This window comes from Ochotona curzoniae, unplaced genomic scaffold, assembly GCF_017591425.1.
Source record: "Ochotona curzoniae isolate NIBS_2020 unplaced genomic scaffold, NIBS_Ocur_1.0 contig_1, whole genome shotgun sequence".
Classification (NCBI taxonomy): domain Eukaryota; kingdom Metazoa; phylum Chordata; class Mammalia; order Lagomorpha; family Ochotonidae; genus Ochotona; species Ochotona curzoniae.
In genome coordinates, this window is record NW_024464918.1 from 35,876,899 (window position 1) to 35,890,828 (window position 13,930).

Below are 13,930 nucleotides of genomic sequence, written 5' to 3' on the forward strand. Positions count from 1 at the left end.
GACAACCCTTTGGGGGTCACCGCTTTCCTGGATACAACAGGATATATTGCTCCACAAAGTGCTCCTTTCTAAGAGAGGTATACTTCCTTATTTTGTACTTACATTTTTTTCTATTTTTTTTTTCACTTCTTGTGCTTACATTCTTAAGCTAAAGAAGCACCATTTATCAATAAATAGCAGTTATCTAAAAATGGAGCTGTCATCAGAAAACAAATATTAAGAGATAAATGACAAATGGGAAGAATAATGAGTACCTGCACGTCAACGAGAAAAACATTAATGAACAGGACAAAGGGGCAAAGGTTGCTCACAAAGGAACAAATCACATGCATGATAAGAGGTAACCAGTTTGAACTTCCCTACAATAAAGCCCATGTGCATGAGAGGATGACAGAAGCCCTGGGCTTGAGATGGACAAGAGAAGATACTGCTCAGCTCCAGGGAGGGAAGGACCCGGGCTTGCAGGCAGCTGTAATTTTGGAGAAACAACTTAGCAAAAGGTTTCAAGTCTTAAAAGTATCCAATTCATTTGCTCACCCTCATTGTACTGGCAGCACTTCATCCTAAGGAAAACATTTCAATCTTTTATATGGGCCATGCGAGAGTAGCCTAGTGACTAAATCCTCGCCTTGCATGCGCTGGGATCCCATATGGGTGTCGGTTCGTGTTCTGGCCTCTCCATTTCCCTTCCAGCCCCCTGCTTGTGGCGTGGAAAAGCAGTCTAGGACAGTCCAAAGCCGTGGGACCCTGCCCGTGGGGGAGATCCTGGCTTCAGATTGGTTCAGTTTTGGCTGTTGCAGCCACTCCTGGAGCGAACCAATGGACGGAAGATTTCTCTCTCTGTCTCTCCTCTCTGTATATTTGCCTTTCCGATAAAAATAAATTTAAAAAAGCTTTTGTATAAGCAATAACACGCATAAGCATTAAAATCTAGAAATAACACAGACAAGCCAAAATACTAAAAAAAAAAAAAGCTGCAACACTATACTGATTCAACACCATCATTAAGGGTGTATTTTGATAAACAGCCATTGTCATTGCAGGGCAAGGCTCATAAGGGCAGAGTTTAAACCGTGAGTGTCCCAGCTGGGGGCTGGCACCTTGCACGAGAAGATCCTTGCTGTTTTACTGCAGTGCCTGTACTGTCAATTCTCACTGGAAGGACAATGGCCTAAGTGCTCCCTGTTTCCCTTTAATCCTGACAACAACCTGAGGAGGTCAATACTTTTCCCATCCCATTTACAGATAGGAAAATTGAAGTGCAGCGGGTCAAGCCATACTCCCAAAGCAGAGCCCAGATCCAATTACCAATGTTTGACCCAGAACAGCGTTCTCTGTGTACCCATCAAGTATTTTTAGTGCCTCCTTCGCGCGGTGGTGCCTGCTAAGAAGGCTCAGGGCTCCCCTGGAGCTGTCCCTGTAATCATCTCTTACACTGGAAGTCACCCCCCACCCCGCCCGCCCACTCAGCTCACAGCTGCAACCTACCCCTCTAGTCTCTCACGGTACTTATCAGCAAAGGTTCATCACACTCCCTTCCCCCGCCCCCGTACACCTGCTCCTTCCACTAGGCCCCTGCTTTTATCCTTTCTGTTCACCTAACAGCCTTTTGAAAAGTTCCCAGCACAAACCAGGAGCTCCGGCAGCATCTGAGAGCAAAATTCTGAAAACAGCCTGAGGGCGGGCGGTCTGGCGTGTTCGGGTACCTGCGTCCCACAGCACCCACTTCCCACTCCGGGTCCCCCTTCCTGGTAATGAGGCCCCCGAAACAGCAGTGATGGCTCTGGTTGTTATGTCCCAGGTACCCGCGTGGGAGATTGAAACTGAGTTCCCAGCCCCCCAGCTTCAGTTCACCCACATGACCCAATCCTATGTGAAAACGTGGTGCCTTATGAGAAAAGTGCTTGCTAACTAACCTCTTCTAGTAACGCAGTGCACGCACAGCCAGTCCTTTTTGCGGTAGCCCGCATGAAGCTGTCTTCCAGTACAAACACAACCACAAACTGGAGGGGCAGGGCTGTGGATTTTAAAGACCATTTTCATCACGCCCCACTGTTCTGCGGTGGTTAGCTACTGCCTACGGCAAGCACACGCACGCTGCGCCCACCCGCCGCTGCGGGCTTGGGGAACACGCCCACCTAGCAACAGCACTGCGCTACGCCTTTAACTCCGGGGTGGGGGGTGCCGCACAACCCGCGCGCCCCCGGCTCCATCCGCGGCACCAGCGGCAGTCGTCACCTGTAAGGCGAGCATCCCGCCACGGGCCATGGAGCCCGGCGCCTATTGGACAGCACGGAAAGGCTGCAGCCTGGCTGCCCGGCACGGCGGGGGCGGCAGACCCCGGCACCCTGCGCCCGGCCACGTCCCTGCCCTAGGGCGTGGGCCTGACTGAAGTCCAGCTTCGGCAACACGCCCAAGCCACCGCGGGGACAGCGACCAGGTGACTCCCGGAAACCCCTGCTTCCGTGTGTCCAGCCAGCGGCGTCGCTTCCACCTGCCGCTGCGTCCCAGGCAGGCACTGGCCATGGCGCTGGCTGCCGCCGCGGCCGCCGCGGCCGCCGGAGTGAGCCAGGCAGCGGTGCTAGGTTTCCTGCAAGAGCGGGGCGGGAAGGTGCGCAACTCGGAGCTGCTGAGCCGTTTCAAGCCGCTGCTGGAGGCCGGCGACCCGCATGGCCGCGCTGCGCGCAGGGATCGCTTCAAGCAGTTCGTCAACGACGTGGCCGTGGTGAAGGAGCTGGACGGTGTCAAGTTCGTGGTGCTAAGAAAGAAGCCCCGGCGCCCGGTGGGATCCGAGTCCCTGTCCCTGCCCCTGCGCATCGCAGCGCCGCCGTCGAGCGCCCTCTCCGCAGCCCCGGGAGAAGGCGCTGCTCTTGCAGCTCAATCCCCGGCCCCCGTGCAGCAGGACCCGGCGGGGCAGCCCACGCCACAGGATGCCCCCGGGGCTCCGGCCCCTGCGTCCAGTCCGCCCCCTGGGGAGTCGCCGGTAGACTCGGTCCACGGCCCCGCAGACCCCCGACCTCCAGCCTTGGAGCCTGCCCAGCCCTCAGAGGGACCCTGTGCGGATGCGGCCCCGCAACCCGAGGCGCCGTCGGAGCCATCCTCAGCCCGCACGGAAGCGCTCACCCCGAGCCCGGGCTCGGGACTGCCACCTCCGGCCCCGCGCGCGCCACCACCGCCGAAGCCCTGCATGCTGCCGGTGCGCTGCGTGCCGGGCCCCGCTGCGCTCCGCATCCGGGCTGAGGACCAGGGCCTGCGCCGGCAGCTGTCGGAAGAGCCCGGCCCACGGAGCTCCCCGCCTCTGCTGAGGCGGCTCTCGGTGGAGGAGTCCGGCCTGGGCCTGGGCCTGGGCCCTGGTCGCTCCCCGCACCTGCGGCGCCTGTCGCGCGCAGGTCCCCGCCTGCTGCTGAGCCCCGACACCGAGGAGGTGCCCGCCGCGCCGCCGCCCTCTGCCGTGCCCCTGGAGCCGGCTGAGCACGAGTGGCTCGTGCGAACGGCCGGTGGCCGCTGGACCCACCAGCTGCACGGGCTGCTGCTGCGTGACCGCGGCCTGGCGGCCAAGCGCGACTTCATCTCGGGCTACACCGCCCTGCACTGGGCTGCCAAGAGCGGCGACCACGAAATGGCGCTGCAGCTGGTGGAGGTGGCGCGGCGCGGCGGCGCGCCCGTGGACGTGAACGCGCGCTCGCACGGCGGCTACACGCCGCTGCACCTAGCCGCCCTGCACGGCCACGAGGATGCCGCCGTGCTGCTGGTCGTGCGCCTCGGGGCGCAGGTGCACGTGCGCGACCACAGCGGCCGGAGGGCTTACCAGTATCTGCGGCCCGGCTCCTCGTACGCGCTGCGGCGTCTGTTGGGCGACCCGCGCCTGCGAGGCGCCGAGTCCGATGCCAGCGCCGTCGGGGGCGGCAGCCTGGCAGCCCGACGCCCGGTGCAGGTGGCCGCCACCATCCTGGGCTCCACCACCAGCGCGTTCCTGGGCGTGCTGGCCGACGACCTGGTGCTTCAGGATCTGGCCCGCGGCCTGAGGAAGTCCAGTTCCTTCAGCAAGTTCCTGGGCGCCTCGCCCATGGCTCCGCGCAAGAAGGCCAAGGTCCGTGCGGGGCTGCCAGCCTTCGCGGACGCCGCTCGCCGCCCAGCCCCGGGGCTGTTGGCAGGCCTCGTGCCCAGCGTGCCACCCACCACCTGACGGCCGCCGGGGGCTTGGGCCTGGCCCAGTCCGAGGCCCCACTTGACACCGTGGCCCCTACCGGCACCCTTCCCAACTTGGTCCAGCAGGGCCCAGCCACGTTGTCCGCCTAGAGGGGCCTCCGCCCCCCGGGACTCGTGAGAACCTTCTCCACAGAAACCCACAGTCCGTTCCCGCCTATTTTGACTTCCGGGTCGAGGGTCAGGGGCAGCAGCTGGTCTGGTCCCTGAAGGCGGGAATTCCTGACTCCCCCTCCCCCGCGCGCCGGAAGTTGGCCAGGGTCGCGAGATGTCAGGCTGGCAACTTCCGGATTCGGAAGGTTTTTATTTTTGGTTTTTTTATTTTTCGGTAATGTGATGCTTTTATTGTGCTTTGCACATTAAAATGAGGTACAGTCACTTTCATAATTACCTTTCGGGATTCTATTTTTTCATTCTTAGGCCAAGTGCTCTTTCTCAATATTTTGCTAAGTAGTTTGGAATCCTACTTTCCAAAAAGAGCAATCTACAGGTCCGCTCCGGCCATTGCGGCCGCCTGGGGAGTGAATCAAGGGACAGATCTTCCTCTCTATGTATCTGACTTTCCAATAAAAAAATAAAATTCTTTTAAAAATAAATAAATGAAAGCGATCTGAAGGAAATTAGCCCCAGTCAACAAAACTCTTTTTAAGAAAATGTATCTACCTCATTTTAGGTAATCACAATTCTGTAAAAATCTTGAGCCCACAGAATAACCGTTGTGACCCCAACGAATGTAAAGAATTTAAATAATAGGAAACGAGCACATCTTGGGGCAGCGGTTCACAAGGAGAGGGAAGAGAGATTTTAGCCAAATTTGCTCTGCGGTGGACTTTGTGCTGTTTGGGCACTCATGGCTGTTTTGATCTGACATGAATTATGTAAACATCAGGAGTTGTGAATGGCCCCTGGGTGCTGTTTCCAAACCTGTGGTTTTTACACCTGAGCCTTGGTACCGCAAGTGGGTTGATCGAAGATTCAGTTTAACTCCCTGATTAAATAGTAGTGCACCCATCCAGAAGCGAGTGTTTCATGTGAAAGTTCTGCAGAGGCAAGAGGCACCTTACCCGAGCATTCCCAGCCAGCTGCTGCAGAGTCACCTGTGAGCAGCTCAGTGGGCTAGCCTGGCCTCTCTGCGCCTTGCTGCCCACGTGCACAGCTGGGTGGCTGTTGCTCAAATCACCCTGGTCCTGCACAATGTGGTTGTAACAGCTTTTTTTTTTTTTTTTATCTGTTTCAGAAATGTGAAAAGGTATTATTGGTTCAGCTAACATGTTTATTTCATGTGATAATCCTCTGCTTTTGCAAATTACGTTTGCATGTCATTAGTTCCACCAGTTTTTATTGCACAGGGTAATGGGGCTTCCCCTCCCTCCGGTATTATCAAGTGAGCTTGAAATTTATGAAATGTTTCAATTTAAGCAATGAAATAAACATCCCCTGTTTCTGTCTTAGTGACTTTACTTCCCTGCCAGTGTTTTCTGTTTTTCTTTTCTTACTGCATATTCTCCTCTTTCAAGCACTGGCATAAGGAAGGAGGCTGGAGTGAGCCACACCTGGAAACCCTAGCCGAGAAACTAGAGACATATAGGCCTGGCTCTGACCCTTCCTCAAAACTCCAGCTTGTCTGCATAAATTATTTTAAAATGCAAATGACATCTTCTGCTTCAGGGGAAAAATTGTGGGAGGCTATAATTATAGCCATGTGAGGAGCTGAAGATCCAGGAGACAGAATGAAATGCTAGAGATTTTCAGTGTGAAAGGGGCGGCCTGCTTGAGGCAGGACCACACGGTGTGCAGACGCAGGCGCGACCTGCCCTGAGTAAAATGTGCTCCAGCGAGGTGTGATGACAGTAACTGACCTCAAGGGCCAGCACAGTGCGAGCCTTTAGCCCAAGTGGCAGGTCAGTCAGCCTGCAGGCCAGGTGTTAGAAGCTGCTGTTAAGGGTTGGGCACTGTGGCATGCAAGTTCAGCTACTGCTTATGACACCTGCAAGCTACATTCAAGTCACCATCTTCGCTTTCCAGCCAGCTCTCTGTCAGCTCCTGCCACCTATATAACAGACAGGGATGGAGCTCCGTCGAGGCTTATGGCTGTTGCAGTCATTTGGAGAGTGAGCCTCCAAAAGCCAAGGGGTGGGTGATGCAGCTTTGGCTGTTGAGGATATTTCTGGAATGAAACAGTGGCTGGAAAAGTGACTCCCACTCCCCCTTCCCCTTTTTCCTCTCACTCTCTCTCCCTTCCGCCTCCTTCTAGGTCATTCTACCTTTCGAATAAATCTTTGCTCTATCCCTGGGTTCTGTGTGCGACGCCCCTTACTTAAAGCAGCAGCAGCCACATCTTTCAGGACCAACATCCTGGGCCCATCACAGAGACCTAAGCCCCTGCCATGATAAAGTGGAGCCTGCCCAAGACCCATATCCCCCCACTGTGTTTTTGGTCCTTTCCTTGAAGACACTGTTTGGCCATTCAAGATGGCCTCTGCCTTGGTGTGCCAGCTGCCACGCAGCGCCCCAAACTGGGGCCTGCAAAGCAGGAGTGGGTGGTCTTCTGGGAGAGACAGAGATCCAGACCTTGCCTAAGCTGGAGGTAAAGCTCCCACTATGGGGTCTTTATAATGACTTGCATTCACTTATGATTTGAGACAGTGTTAGTTCACTCCCTGAATGCCAGCCACGGCTGGCTGGCTGGCTGGCTGGCTGGCTATCCTATCGAGCTGGGTTGGAATGCAATCAAATTCTCCCGCGTTGGTGGCAGGAACCCAAATTCCTTCAGCTGTCACCTGCTGCCTCCCAGGAGGCTGCAGGCCACAGCCAGAGCAGGGCTGCGAACGCCGCACCCCCCTTTCCTGAACAGGGCTCTGGGGAGAGACTGCTGTGTAACACGTGCCCACCACCACCACCACCACCACCGGCCTTGGGCCTGAATTCCCTGAAGCGGGCACGCACCGACCGCAGGGCACTTTGTTCCTGACCCGGGATGCTCGGTACCGGCAGGATGTTCAAGCTGCGGTGTGGGGAACAGTGCTTTCCCTCTTCTGGTTCCAAGTCACAGTCGGAAGGTAAAAGGTACACTAATTACACCCGCGTTCCCGAACGCCGCGGGGGCGGCCGCGAGCCGCGGGGAGGAGGCTGCGCAGTTCTCCTGCCGGTTACCCGGCAACGCGCGATCCGGTAAAGGAGTTGGGGGAAGATGGAGGTGGAGGAGAAAAGGGGTGGCTGAAGGAGCTGGAGGGGGCACAAGCCCCTAATCAAGACATCCTTTCAATTCTGTTTTCCACCCCCTGCCCCTCCACCCCGCAAGGCTCTTTGTGACCCTACTGCCTGAGAAAGGGGCACCGGGAGGCCCTGCCCTGCCGTCCTCATCAGCCCACCAACAAGCAAGTGAGCCTCTCGCCCACTCACCCCCCCCCCAGCCCCCAGAATTTCTTTCCAGCGGAAGCGAAAAGCTCAGCTTCAACCGGGGCGCTGCTCGGCACGTGCGTGGGGCTTGTGCCGGGGGGTCCTGGCTGCAGCGAGGTGGGCCGCACGGACAGCAGTGCCCCCTGCTGGCAGTGCCTCGGACCCCCGGCCGGGCGAAGGTGCCCGCATGAACAGCTGTGAGGAGCTCGCCCTTGCTTGGGCTGGGGGCGATGGGCAGAGAATGACCTTTAAGGAAGTGGGCAGCGGCTCCCCGCAGGAGCCTCACCCTACTATTCAATCAGCTCAGAGCGATGCAAAGCCCTGCTAATCCGGAAGATAGCAGAGGCGCCCGGGCCCCTAACCCCAACACAGATCAGGACTGGAATGTGCCTGTTCTGCCAGTCAATTCCCACTGGCCGAAGGGACAACCCTCCGCGTGCCTCTGGGATGATCTTTAACTGGACAAGTAAGAGTGGCGGTGATTGCACGGGGCAGAAAGCCAGCAAAGTGCACTGTAAGGGAGTCGACCTGGGAGGCAGGCCTGGCCCGGGCACAGGACGCACAGAAGCTCAGCGCCCTGGAACCCGCTTCCAGGGGCGCAGCAGGAACCTCCTGAGCAATCTTTCTTAAAGGACACAATGCGGGCATTGTTCGATGCTCAGCAGCGCCACTGTCCCCACGAATGCTTCTCGCCTGAATGCCGCCAACGCTAATGCCCAACCAGTTGTATGTACTTGGTGACAGAACGTGTCAGGAAAGCAGTCCCTTCTCACTCTGGCACCCGCCGGTGTGACACATCCGCGTGCCTTTCACTGTGCCCAGCACCAGTGGAAACACTGCCCGTCTACAGGAGGGTGCTGCTCCCTGGTGTTTGCTGATGCAAGTACCCAAGCCCATTGTCTTATGTTTACCCAGGTACCCAGGGCTCATGCACAAATGGAGGAAGAAGGCCGCCTGTCTGCTAGTGCTCATCAGCCTTTGGGGGCACCCACCCACACCTTCCTGTCTAGGCCCTCTCCCACCCCAGTAGGGTCTCCTAAAGGGAGTAGCAATACACTCAAGGCTAGGTGTTCAAGTATATGTCGGACACCCATGGCAAGGCAGGACTCCCACATTCACTGCTGAAGCTGGACCTCTGGTCAAGACCAGCTCAGGTGACCTGCACCCTGCTGGTGGCCACAAGGTGGGCACCAAACGAGGGAGGGATCAGCAGGCCAGGGGGGCTGAGGGCCCCTCCCTCTTCCAGCCAGGCCCTCTTCCACCTGCAGACAGGACTGAAGCCTCCATATTGTCAACAAGGCCCCGCCCCCGGCTTCCCTTCTTGTGCCGCACACAACACCTCTCTGATCATTTTTATTGGAAAAGTAAACCACATTCCGCACCTGCACTGCTCCTCTGACTTCTGTCCCAGGAAAGAGGCAGGCAGCAGTTTCAAAGAATGATAAGTTAATTACCCAAAGACACACATCACTCGCCTGAGGATCCTGGGAAGCCCCATCTGGGTCCACCCCACCCCTAGAGGGAAAAAAAAAAACACCGAATATTCCTGCATTGCCCCAGCCCCATGGGGGAGAGGTGTGGCGGTGCTCCCCACACTGGAAGGTAACTAGACCAGGGGCCGGGGGGAGGGCGGTGGGTCCCAAGTATAGGTCCCAGAAAGCCAAGCCAGTCTGGGAGACAGGGGACAACGGCCAAGGTCTCTCCCGATGGCTTCCAGCTGGTCCTGAAGGAAGCGGATGCGCTCGTCCAGGCTGCGCTGCTGGGCCAGCACAGCAGCCTTGCCTGCCAGCAGGGCACGGTAGGAGCACAGGTGCTCAGCAGGCAGTGCCTGCTGTAGCAGTTCACGCAGGGCCCGCTCCCGCCGTGCCACGTGGTCCTTCAGCTCCTTGGCATCCTCTTGCTGCCGCTGCAGGAGCCGCAGGCGCTGCAGCACCGAGGCCTGGAAGGGGCAGGGAGAGTACCCGGTGATCACAGCCAGTGCCACTCAGATCTCCCACCCAGCACTCCCCCAATAGGAAGGCCCACCACCCCACCCGCCTTACATGCTCTTCAGGGTCGCCACTGGAGCCTGAACGGGACAGGGCACAGTGCACGCGGGCCAGGCGACTGCCCAGCAGCAGCAGCAGACCCAGCACACGCTCCAGGTCAGCCATGAACCGGCGGAAACGCTCAAGCTCCCGAGGAGCACAGGCCTGGCCCACCATGGCCTCCAGGGCCGCCTGGCTGCTGGCCCACTGGTCAGCCACCTGCTGCAGCCGCTCCTGCTCGGCGCGAAGTTCTTCAAGCATGCTTTGGAGGAGGTCAGCTAGCTCCGCCTGCAGGGAGGGTCCAGGACTTGTGGGCAGAGGTGCCTGGCTCTTGCCCTAGCAGTCTCTACCAGCTAGCCTCACTTCCCCCGGCACTCACTTTCTTGGCCTGAACACTGCTGTGGGGTGCAGGTAGGGCCTGGTCACAGAGCTGGTCAGGCACAGGTGGTGCCTCCTGCTGGGAGGCTGGCAGGAGCTCCATGAAGCAGATTTGATTGGACCTGGGGAGCGAGCCGGAGTGCCCTAAGTGATCCCTGCCACACCATGCAGGGGCTTAGAGCCACACACTCCCCATGCACCCCCCAAGTCCCTGGCGCCCCTCACTCACCCTGAGTCAGAAGCCTGCCGCTCAGTCTCCCCAGCTGTGGACCTCATGGCAGCCCAGATCTCAGCCACGGGGATCAGCCCATCCAGCAGGCCCAGGGGTGGCTCGGGGCTGGGCTGGGAGGCCAGAGTGTCGCTCAGAGAGGGATCCAGCCTGGCCAGCTCCTGAGCCAGCTCCTCGAGGCGCTGATTGGGCCATGTGGGCCCAGAACCAGGCCGGTCAATAGCCCAGGCTAGGGCACCATGCTGCTGATGAGGCCTTTGGGAATCACCGTCTCTGGGGCTGCCAGTGGGGAAGGGCTTGAGGGGATCACTCCCCACGGCTGCGGGGGGCTCCGGGGGCAATAGTTCAGGCATGTCACCAGCTGAGATGTCACCGTTTGCAGTCCCAGTGGTGCCATCGTCTGTGGTCCTGGGGACGTCCCTGGAGCAGTTCACCACTTGCTGGGACTCGTCTGCTCTTATAGGCTCTGGGCACAGGTGCAGGGAATGCTCTGCGGGAGCTGTCGCCAGGGCACTTCCATCCTGCTCATCAGAGGCACCAACCCTGGAAGCAGAAAGAGCTCAGGCCATATAGACAAGCAATGGCCTCCAAGGCCTGCCTACTGCCAGCCCAGGCCCTGGGCCCCAGGCTCCTCCTGAGAGAGGGTTCCTTGCCGTTCCCCTGTTCCCTCCAACCGCCAGCATTTCCCAGATGACCCTCACTCTGCTGGGAACCAAGGAGAGTTCACCTGGTTGAGAGCCGCTTAGGGCTGTGGTAGCCCAGAGGTGACGTCACTTTGACGAGCATGGCATCCTCCAGGAAGACCTCGTCATCGGGAAGGGAGGGGAGCTGGGAGGATGCAGCGCAGGTCTCCAAGTCAGCAGTGCTGCTGGGGCGCACCTCCACTGGAGAGGTGGCTGCAGGCTCCTTCTGAGGGGAGAACCTGGGGGCAGGGGCTTCGCACCCACCATGGTGACTGGGAAGGTTCTTCGAGCTACACCAGGGAGACAAGCAAGCTCAAGGTTTGCAAGAGGGAAGGCTGGCACCTGCTCCTTCCTGGAGCTGCGAAGGCTGCCTTGCCCAGCTTGGTCCCCAGGGTGGGTTCTGATCTCTTACCTGGAGACTGTAGTCTGAGACAGCAGCCTAGGGGTTTCTGCTCCTGGGGGAACAGTCTAGAAAGGTGGACAGCAGGAATCTTCAACATCCCACGAGCTCAGTCCCCAACCAACCCGTGTCCCTGTATCTACCATACCTGGATGACGGACATGGTCCCTCCTGGACCTCCCCAGGGACCCAAGACTTCGCCTGAAGTACTCCGACTGTGACTAGTAGGCCGGTAGGCCAGGGCCAGCTTCTGGGACCCCGAATCAGCTGGACCTTCTTGCTGCACCTCGGGTCGCCCAGTGCATGCAGTCAGCTCAGGCCCAGTGAGGTGGGCCTCACCTAAGCACTCCCTGGACGCCCCGCCGGCCCGTCCCAGGTGATCCAGCTTCCCGGGTTCCGAGAAGCACCACTTCCGCTGCTGGCTGGCAAGGCGCTCCGGAGTGGCGGGTCGCGGCGTGGAGGGAGCTGGCCAGCGTGGCCGCTCCGCCTCCCCACCAGGGTGGCTGAGCGAGGCGGAGCGCGAGTGGGCAGTGGGCGACTGTGCAGGGGCCGCGGGCCGCAGGCGGGCGGGCAGGCTCATGCGCAGCTCCTTGCGCTGGAAGGACGTCTCCCGCAGCACCCGCCGCTGCGCACCCTGCAGACGCTGGCGGTAGGCGGCCCGCGAGGCCGGTGGGCTGGGCGGCTCCACCGCACGCGCCGCGGCCTCCGCCTCGGCCGCCAGTGCATACAGCAGCGGCGTGGCCTGCCTGCTGAGAGGCCCTAGCGGCCCCTGCCCTTCCGGGGGTCGCAGCCCACTGCGCGCCGCAACTGCGGGTCGAGGCCGCGAGGCAGGGCGCAGGCCGGCATCGGGAGGGCTGGGGCCCGGGCTGCCCCACACCACTCGCACGTAGTCCCAGTCCAGGTAAGGGAGCGGACTGGGCCCGGGTGATGGTGTGCGTGGCTCGGGGCCGCCTGAGGCCGCGGAGAAAGAGCTATAGGCAGAGTCGGCGTGCGCAGATAGCCGCAGATCCAGGCTTCCAGTGGGTGAGGCTGGGGAGGCACGGTCATCCCCAGGGCTCAAGGTCTCCATCCGTGAGCAGATAAGTGCTGGAACTAGCAGGCTCCGAGGGCCCTAGAAAGACAGCAACCGGCTGGTGAGTTAGGATGGCCTGCTGGGCTCTGCACCACCAGTCAGGCCCAGCATTGTGGCTGAGTCACCACAGCCTGGGAAGTCAGCAAGACAAAGCCGCAAGGAGCAACTTTGCTGGGAGGGATCTTAGCAATGCACTGTTAGCAGAGCAGTGGGGCCTCTACCCTGCTGACCCCCTGCAGTGCCCAGGGCCTGCCCAGGCTGCTTCCTGGCAGCCCTGCCAGCTTCACCCTGGGATCTTGCCTTGGTAAACAATGGTGGAGGAACCTTTTGAAGTGCCAGAGTGCCAAGGAGGGGGTTGGTGGTGGCGAAGCTCCTCCCGCCCAGGGCCAGCTCTGCAGCCCACCCCCTCAGCCCCTGCAGCCTCGCAGGCATTTATTTCATCTACAGAGCTGCCTGGATGTTCACAGTGCTGCCCGCCTTTGGCAGGCAAGGACCCTGAGGTGCGGGAGGCGTTGTGGTGGGCCTGACTTGTGCGGGAGCTCACCGCTAAGCACCTGGAATCAGCAGCTGCGCACTTCTGCACTGGAACCGCTGTGAGAAAGTTGGCCTCTGTCTCCCTGCAGGTTCCAGAACAATGTGGGGGTGACCTGCTGCCACCTCCCCTTTTCGCTGCTTCTCCTACAGGACTCTGCTTAGAGGTCTGCTGGCCTTCTGAGATCTCCACCGGGCACAGAGCTTGTCCGGTTCGGTTCCAGCATCGCTGACCCTGGAAGGTCCTAGCTGGCCTGCCTGGGAGTCCCTCTGCCCACCCTCAGCCCTGGCCTGTCCAAGGTTGGGCTTCTATACACCAGTGTACACTCCATGCTGACCCAGCACTGGCATGTGGTGAGAAAGTGTTTGCTGGGTAGTAAGGGAAGGAAAAGACTTAGAGGGAGTGAGGCAGGGGTGGCATTTTGGGAGAGAGGGTGAAGGTTCCCCATCAGCTGCCACCCTCTGCCATCCCTATTAGTAATCTTTTCTGGGGAACAGGATGGGTCAGGCACCAGTTATGCATCCAACGTGGGGACAGACAGAGCAGGGAAGCACAGCGGGGAGATGGGGTCAGTGTGAGAGCAGCTGCGAGCGCCCCCTGACCTGTGGGGAGGATGGCATGCTCTCCCTAAGCTGCTTGCAGGACAGCATGGAAGGTGGGGACCAAAGGGCCCAGCCTCCTGGACCCTGGGGCTCGTGTCCATACAGTCCGGTTGTACCAGAAAGACAGAGCATTTCCTAAAAAGGAGAGGCGGTGGGACTGGTGCTGTGGCACAGCGAGCAAAGCCTCTGCTTGCAGAAGGGCAGACAGGCGTCCCTCCATTTCCAAAGCAACTCCCTGCTAATGCACTTGGGAAAACAGTAGGGCGTGGCTCAGGTCTCATAGGTTTTTTGTTTGTTTGTTTTTATTACAAAGTCAGATATACAGAGAGGAGGAAAGACAGAGAGGAAGATCTTCCGGTCTGATCATTCACTACCCAAGGGAGTGCAATGGCCGGTGCTGTG

General features: G+C 59.2%; 2 protein-coding genes across 2 annotated transcripts; one reads left to right on the plus strand and one right to left on the minus strand.

Annotated features, from left to right (window-relative positions):
- Positions 1 to 2,524: 2,524 nt before the first annotated feature.
- On the plus strand, positions 2,525 to 4,186 carry SOWAHA (sosondowah ankyrin repeat domain family member A). The gene has a single exon (XM_040976556.1). The coding sequence runs from the start codon at positions 2,525 to 2,527 to the stop codon at positions 4,184 to 4,186; it is 1,662 nt and encodes a 553-aa protein (XP_040832490.1).
- Positions 4,187 to 9,211: 5,025 nt separating this feature from the next.
- Positions 9,212 to 12,424, minus strand: SHROOM1 (shroom family member 1). Its single transcript, XM_040974614.1, has 7 exons — positions 11,471 to 12,424; positions 11,335 to 11,390; positions 10,967 to 11,212; positions 10,240 to 10,782; positions 10,012 to 10,132; positions 9,648 to 9,920; positions 9,212 to 9,544 (listed from the first exon to the last, which is right to left on the minus strand). Exons 1-7 carry the CDS (start codon positions 12,389 to 12,391, stop codon positions 9,212 to 9,214), a joined length of 2,493 nt encoding a protein of 830 aa, XP_040830548.1. The 5' UTR covers positions 12,392 to 12,424.
- Between the last annotated feature and the right edge of the window lie 1,506 nt (positions 12,425 to 13,930).

Coding starts and splice junctions, on each gene's coding strand:
- SHROOM1 (XM_040974614.1), bottom strand. CDS start 12,391: ATGGAGACCTTGAGCCCTGGGGATGACCGTGCCTCCCCAGCCTCACCC. Junction 9,921..10,011: donor GCAGTGTTCAGGCCAAGAAA/GTGAGTGCCGGG, acceptor CCCTCCCTGCAG/GCGGAGCTAGCTGACCTCCT. Junction 9,545..9,647: donor GTGGCGACCCTGAAGAGCAT/GTAAGGCGGGTG, acceptor TGCCCCTTCCAG/GCCTCGGTGCTGCAGCGCCT.
- SOWAHA (XM_040976556.1), top strand. CDS start 2,525: ATGGCGCTGGCTGCCGCCGCGGCCGCCGCGGCCGCCGGAGTGAGCCAG.